Raw genomic sequence first — 8116 nt, 5'->3', positions numbered from 1 at the left:
GTCACTGTAATCATTCCTCCTGTCCTCCTTTGAGAATTGTATTAAGATAGACTTAAAAAATCCCAGCCTATTATTGAATGTGTGCTCCTCTGCAGAGCTGAGTGGAGCTATATAATTCTCGGTTGGTTCGTCACAAGAAATCCCTTTTACATTACACTCATTTGATTGTCCATATAAAAATGTGGATTATAAAAATCACCACATACGTTTAGTTGCCTTAAAGGTCCACTATGAAACATATAGAAGGATCTATTGACAGATATGGAATATAATATTCCTAACTGTGTATAATCCCCTGAATGTTTTGAATTGTTGCTGTAGTTTTTGTTACCTTAGAATGAGCCGTTTATATATACAGATGAAGAGAGTCCACCATGTTTTTACAGTAGCATAGAATGGAGGAACAATGAAACTGGTTCTAGATAGGGGTGTTCGCTTTTCTTGCGCACTTCACGTCCACAGTAGCTTCTCCTTCGTACTTGGAAAGGGAGGGTAAAGCGAGGGAGTTGCAGTCTGCAAATATACAGCTAGACTTGAAGCTAATTTGAACTATTTTATATTAAAAAATAACGCTTTGAATGATCATGGAAAGTATTTCCATAGGGTTAAATGGTTTTCTTACTGCATTAAACAATTAATTTGGTTGAACTTAATTTACTTCAATTAATTTATTAAGGTTGAGTCAACTTACTTACCACGTTTGGGTCTGACTTTAAATCAAAAGGGTCGGTCCAACTCATTTTACAGCTAGTGAATGATCCAACCCAAGTAAATTAAGTTGGCCCAACAGAATTACTTAATCCTAAAAGAAAGCCAGTTAATCACATGGTATATCTCCATGATTTAATTAAGTTAATTTAAATAATAACCTTTTAACCCTAGTAGTCGTTTTTTTGAGTGTATACTGTTTGTTTATATCTATAACAATCCATGAATTAGGAAGTGAAAATTGTAATCTGCAAAGTTATTTTTTCACAACAAAGCCAAATAATGTCCAGTCGCCCTGAAGCACACTGGTTGAGAACCACATAGGAGTAGCACAATAGACAAATCTCAACCAGTCCTCAAGAAAACAACATGTCAACATCTCGTCTGTGATTAAGACGCAAAAGTATGAAAAACAAACCATATTTTGGCTTTTGATGGTTGTTATGTTGACCTGCATGAGTGTCAGCATCAGAAACCTGAGTAGAGAGGTCTGCAGGAGGCATAGGGGCAGGAGACCTCACCTATCTCTCTCTCCTGCGTTTGCCAAGTGAGCAGAGTGTGGGACAGCAGTTGGTGCGCCTGTCGTTGTGTGTGTGTGTGTGTGTGTGCGCGTGTGTTTGAGCTGCCAGGAAAGCGAGCCTACCAGCATGCGGATCACATTGACTGAAAGATAGGAAGGAAGAAAGTAAGAAGAGCAAAGCCTGGAAATCTTCAAAATGAGAGGGCCCCGTTTGATGTGTGTTTGCATTCCTTTCAGTGTTGGTGAAAGGGGAGCTGTTGAACGGTAGTGGTGGAGAGGAACACTTGAAACTGATCGAGGCGCTAAGAAAAACACACACCAGGTCTCATAACAAAAGTCTTGGACGTAGGGGGGGCTGGAGGTAAATTAACAGAGAGAGGAAGAGGAGTTCAGAGGGGACAGAAGACAAGATTTAAATCTGAGAAAATCAGCGTTTTCTCAATCTTTATTTTCTCAGAAGAAACTCCACACAGTGATTCTGCACTGAAAACAAGTGGAATTATATGAACTCCTTATGATTTTAAGGCTGACCTTGGTAGAAGAAAACATAACAGTGACTTTCCCCATTACCTCAGTCTTTTTCCTGTTCCTTGTGTGGTTAAGTGGCATGTCTGGATGGTCCATCAGAGCGAGGGCTGGTGGAGCAAAATCAAGATGTACAATCTCCACTGTACTCTTCTCTCTTAATATTTGCCAACCTGTGCACAAACCCAGCTGAAAAAACGGACTTTTCTGTCATCTATTTTAACTACGAATCACTAAATATAATAATTTTTACATTCAGCCAACACATACACAGCCTTCCCAGCTTGGAGTTTGAAAACAGCAACAAAGAATTTATATTTAATTTATTAAATACAAGACACGCTTCTTGGCATCTGTGTTCACTTCAACAAGATTCAAACCAGAAGTCATGCACTTGGAAAAAAAAATGCACAGACAGAGATTCCTTCCCAGACCTCATTTTAAATGTTTGTAAGATATTTCACTAAAGGCAAAGACATTTGTCAATGGAAAAAACATCCAGTTTTGTGGCTGTGTGGCAGGAAGGAACAAGAACAAAGCAGCCTCACTGTAAAACTGCTTTCGGATATGGTTAGTCTAGCCTTACCCGCGAGAAAAAGCAGATTCCCATTGGAATGAACTAAATAAATCACTTAAAGCAGTAATCTGTAAGACTCTTGTTTTTGAGATTTTGCTGTTAGACATTGTGAAGGTGTTTATGCTCTCCACTTCCCAGAAACCATTTGGTAAGCAAACCGTGAAACTGATCCTGGGGCGTCTTTTTCCTCGATTTTAAAACTTGTAGGTTTTGAGGTCTGTTCACCAACACTTCCTGTTTCTCCAAGACACCAGATGTAAAGGTTTTCATGATGTAGCTAGAACTTAAAGAGGTGATATGTGCAACCTTTGAGAAAGGATCATATGATTTCTTGGGAGTGTGGCGACTGCGTGTGTTGGGGGTAATCCTGCCCTGCTGAAGTCCCCAGCCTGTGGTCACATGGCGCAAGAGGGTGGGGTAAGGAGAGGGGAGGGTGGGGGGGCTTATCCTGTTCGTGCCGCAACGGGCTGCCCAGCCAACCAGAAGATGAGAAAAGAAGTGCACCCTTGTTGTTTGTTCGCCTTTGGCCCCTGCCATCTGTCCACTTGGTTCCTGACACCTGTACCAGCCTGTCAGAGCTGGGCTTCCCTGTCATCAGGGGCAACACGGGTCTAGCCTGTAGGGAGACACGGGGTAGGAGTGGTAATGTAACAGCTCCACAGAATTAGGGAAAGTGGTGGGTGGGGGGGATCAGGGTGAAGTTGGGGCCACTTTCTGAGAAATGGACTCAAAGCTAGCAGTTTTTCTTGGACAGTTTTTGGTCCAATGGTCCCCTAAACTGCACCTGCTGATATATTTTTTTATTTTTTGGTAAATGACCTTTACAGGTGCTTGTACCCCAAACCTCCCTTCCTCAAAACATTGGCACGAGGTTCAGAGGCAATTGGAAAGCAAATAGTTGGCATGCTGTAAAAGCATGGAAACAGCTATTAATGTGGTGCCAGATGTTCATCAGACGGTGATGTTAAGGGGAGGATACTCAGTTATTTTTAAGGGGCAGGCTGCTTGGAAGGCATAGTATGTTTCTGTGAGCACTGGTGTGTTCATGGGCACATCTTATCTGGGCCAAGAGGGGTTCACTACCAAAAAGAGGCCTGCTTTCTGGCCAACTCTGAATAAGATAAAAGCCCATGAAAGAGCACATTAAATTCTATCACAAAGGTGATGTCAGAGTGACGGAGTTCTCCGAGACAAGACTCGAGGACGTTTTGGCACCAGAAAAAAAAAGAAACAGATGCAGCCTAAACCTGTTAGTCACCCACCTCTAATCGGCTTACATTGGCTCGGTGACAGGCGACTGGCACCTCCGAAGGGTCACACACTCGGCTGCTAATACACACACCTCACAATAAAGGATGACATGTTGGATATCCACATGAAACCAAAAACAGCACTTCACACATTCGGCTAGCAGTAACCAGATCTCTGAACAATTACTTATTCCTTTCAATGACAGTATAATTCTCAGCACTCGTAATTATGTATTTGCATGTTCTCATACCCTGTAGTATTACAACGAGTGTGTTTTTAATCTGTTCCTTTCATCCTTTAGAATTTTTTGTGGTCCTTATTACAGCCAAAAATCACATTTGTTTCCCTGACTTGAGTGAGAATTAATTTCCGGATTGCTGTTTCAGGATGTTGTTTGTGTCCTTTGGGCACAAGTCAACTCATAAACACTGTTGTTTTATAAGACTGCAAAATGATTTCTTTGGTATGTTCGTGTAAAGTTTTAATCAACTGACTTCCCGTAGCTGCCAACAGGTGTGAGGGACAAAGTGAAGTGCTGCATTTGGATGCCCCAGAGCATTCAGATGCACACTAAATGTTGTGTTTTTCAGTTTTCCAAACATGGAAAGATGTCCTTCTCCCCACACCTGTGAAACATAAAGTCGCCCCCTCTGATTACATCCAGTTGCTCGGTCTTGCCGTAATGACATCTCAGCATTCTGTCAAAGCACACAGACATTTTCTCGTCAGTGTCTGAAAGCAGGTGGAAAAGCGATGACCACAAGCTTGCCGGAGAGTGTGGAATGACCTCTCACACCCATGTCCTGTTTGTTCTCGACAGAGGATGATCTTGTAGGTCCCACCAAGTCAAACAAGTGGCACGTTGCCAAGTCATTGAGCCATTCACAGACGTGAGGAGGTATTGACACAGTGTGTGCGGCTAAAACCTCAGCGCTAAGGGCCACTCGCATTTACAATTGGGACAGAAGAGCACTGTGAGCTCTTTACATCAAACTGAGAAACCTGCGTGTATGTTTAGGGCCTGACCTGACATTAGTTACACTGACAGAATAAATACATACACACCTATGGGGAAATCACAGTGTGAACATTGTAATACACTTCACGCTTGTGTTATGTACAATCTGTAGCTTAAATGAAGAATGAGAAATTGAGTTGGGCGATGTTCAAAACAAACAAAACAACCGGCGATTACTGAAATGTGAAAAAAATTACAGAAATTGGCCAAAATAAACAAAACAAAAGATTGTAGTTACCTGTCTGGAGTATTTTTGTGGCTAAAAAATCTAATAAATAAGGTTTATTCCATATCCATAATATTCACCAACGCTAATGTAATTTCTCCTGCTGTCTGCGCTGTTTGGCCATTTTGCCTTGCTGTTATTGCAGCCATGTTTGGCTAGCTAGAGTAAAGGTTGCATTTTGGAACAAAGCCACTTTGGAACAGAACCAGGTGTTGCTCCTTGTTCAGCCATGTTGGCGATCACTGCTACTAAATGTCTCACTCTTATTCAAATAAGTCACTGTTTTTCTTTTTTGTATGTTTCAAATATTTTACCTAACGTTAGCGTCTCTCGCCTCTCCAGGTTTTGACAGAAATTGAAGTGCATCATGGAGACTTCAGCTCCAACAGCCACTGAGAAGAAGGAGTGTAAGGGTTCAGGTCTGGATGGAAGCAGCTTCTCAGAAATCCCAAAGAAGCCCTCGCCCACCACTCTGACCAGAGGTACGGCTATTTTCCAGTTTCTCATGAACCCTTTATACTAGATATTTGGCATAGGGTGGACATACACAGTAGCTGCAGAAAAATACTTAGTAAGGTTATTTTGTAATTTGGTGAGAAACTGGCAGCTCTGTTCATTTTCTATGCTAGTAGAATATAGCACTCTTGTATGAACTACTTTTGTTTTTCTGTAGGATCATGTACTCTGCAGAGCAGTGAACTGAAACATTATGGCTACTCACATAAGTAGCTGGGTGGCACATGAAAAGAGTTAGACCAAGAGATGGGGGCTGCATGTTTCAGAGATGTCAGAGAATGGGTAATGAAAAAATGTTATAATGAGGTCGAAAGACCTTGTTCTCACCTCCCGAGTGTAAATTTCATGAATTACTAAAAGAGGCTGGCATAGCAGTGGACAACATGGTGTATCAGAGGCCTTGGATAAAGGCTGGGAGGAGGGTAGCACCTTTGAAATGCTAAGAAGATGTCGTATGACATTGTGGCGTTAGCGGTATTTCTGCTTAATGATGGGCTTGGTGGCCTGCCACAAGATGAGCCATGAGCATTAATTGTTTAGGGATGCGGGGTGAGAAACTAGGACGTTTCAGTGCGCCTCCCTGGCACCTCCACAAAGAGGCCGCAAGTTTTTCAAACCAGCAAAGAAGAAAATATTGCGCTTGCCATGGCATAAATTATTCAGTCATTTACACAGTTATGACCATTGTGTGTCATGTAGGCTGTGGGGGTTGAATTTCCATAACCTTGCACCACTGAAAAAAAAGTAGTCTGCACCCATCAGGGGTTATTTGTGCTTGTGAGGTAAAACATAGGGTGCAGGGTCTGCAAGATCCCGCTATAAAGGGGTCATAATTTAAAGATGAGAACTCATGTTTTCATTAGTGAATGTGTGATGAAAACTCCTCATAACGAGGTTTGAGGACCTTGTTCGGGCCTCTGAGGTATCCAGAGTTATAAATTACTAACGCCTGCTGGTAAGAGCCGGCTGGTGGACACTGAAACCCCTCAGGAAGACACACTGGCATCATGCGAGGGGCCACCGCAGGAACCTATCATTCAAGTTGCTTTACAGTTTAATGAAGGGCCTGGTGGCCTGCCATCACAAAGCTCACTTTGTCACATGGGAACAGTAAAAGTAGGACGTTAGTGTGCCATTAGTTTTAATTCTGCTTTTGTTTTCAATTTGATTACTACTTCTTTTTATTTGAACCGGTTCTCAAATTAATATGCATGTGGAAACAAAAATATGGGGCAAATGTGAATAAATCAAGTAGCTTGCAAACAATCTTCGTAAGATGTCACAAACTTGCTTACTTAAAGGTCCTCTTTTATTTAATTTTGAAACAGAATTGCAAAGCACTCCGAACCATGCAGAGTGCATTATAGCTTTTAAGCTTGAAAATGAAACCGCACAACATAATAGTGTAACTTAAGCAGAAACATCCTGAGAACATCATGTTCACCCTAATCCTTTGTGTCAGCTGGCCACGAATCTCATAACTTGTTTCATGAGAGCTCACTTTGCTTGTGTTTCATGGAGACATGCCTTGCCCTGTTGAACCTGTCTGTGTCTCTGAGTGCAAAGACATAATGGAAGTGTGTCTGGCCACTAATGCAAAGTGTGTTGATGAAGAAAAAAGTGCACCGTTAGGTCCAGTCCATATGATAGGAATCCGGCTTCTTTCTCAGGACCTCGTTAATGGTTTTAAATGGGCACCCACATTTTGTGTGACAGCCTGCATCTGTCTCACAGCTAAAGGGCGTGCTTCCACAGGCTCGGCCCTTGCAACCTGACTCCCAGGCCCCCGGGATTTACGAGTCTGTGTCGGCTTGTGCTTTACCATGTCAGAGTAACATGTGTTCAGATTAGGTGCCCGCTACCAGGATTGTAAAACATCTCACGGTTTCAAAGGAATACCTGTGATTGATGTACCCCCTGTCCCTACTTCACACCAAAAGTAGCGTACAGACGCTCAGATGTGCTGTATTCTGCTGCCTTCCACTGGCCTCGACTGAGGAAGAGCGACGTTTCAAACACAAATCTGCCAACTTGTTGTTTTACGGCCCTTATTATATTCTGAGAAAGTTTGCCAAAGAGAATTTTTCCATCATCCCTCACTTTGGTGTTGACTGTACGAGGCCAGTGGAGCAGACAAGCTCGGTAACACTCTGATTATTTCTGCCTAACCAGTGTGTTATATTCATCTTTCTTAGAGTTTGGCCGTAGCTTGCGAACTAAGGACAGAGATTGATGTTCTTCAGCATAAAAAACACATTGTCCACAGATAATTATTCACAGCTTTGATATATCTGAGGAGGAAGCCAATGAGAGGCGCCACAAAAAAATGTCCTCACCTTTGTCAACACTTGCCGTCTCATTTCTACTCAAACAAGAATGCAGCATTAAATCACCCGACCTCCAGTTTTTCCCCGTGAAAATGGATCAGCTGCAAGTCTGACTCAGAGTGGTCACTGTAGCGTAGATGGATGAAGAGGAGAAGTCTGGTATAATTAGTCTTGCAGGGAGTAGAGCGTGACTTTGTGATAAGAACGTGTGTGTTAATCATGGCCATCATAGGTAAGTCTCAGATGGAGCTAGAGTCTGAAGGGTCTCCACTGGGGTCTCGGCACTGACCACGGGGCCTTTCTCTGGAGGGTGCTCTGGAGCGGGTCACGGCCCCCCCTGGCAGAGAAAAATGTCCCAGAGAAAAATAGACCCCCGCCTCTCGCAGCTCCCTCCCCGTCCACAGGCCTACTCCAAAGGGACAGCCACTAATCTTCCTGAGAAAGAGAT

At 42.8% G+C, this 8116-nt stretch overlaps 1 protein-coding gene across 1 annotated transcript in view; it reads left to right on the top strand.

Annotated features, from left to right (window-relative positions):
- Nucleotides 1-8116, top strand: part of gli2a (GLI family zinc finger 2a) — an 83496-nt gene that overhangs the window by 13073 nt on the left and 62307 nt on the right. Inside the window, exon 2 of the mRNA XM_035677247.1 lies at nt 5168-5307. Within this exon, the coding sequence (XP_035533140.1) occupies nt 5193-5307 (115 nt within the window). The 5' untranslated portion in view covers nt 5168-5192. The remainder of the gene's footprint in view (nt 1-5167; nt 5308-8116) is intronic.

Source organism: Morone saxatilis, unplaced genomic scaffold, assembly GCF_004916995.1.
Source record: "Morone saxatilis isolate NCDOM2014 unplaced genomic scaffold, NCSU_SB_2.0 Contig5, whole genome shotgun sequence".
In the NCBI taxonomy this organism is placed as follows: Eukaryota; Metazoa; Chordata; class Actinopteri; family Moronidae; genus Morone; species Morone saxatilis.
The sequence above is the reverse complement of the archived record's forward strand: the minus strand, read 5'-3'. Positions and strand labels throughout refer to the sequence as shown.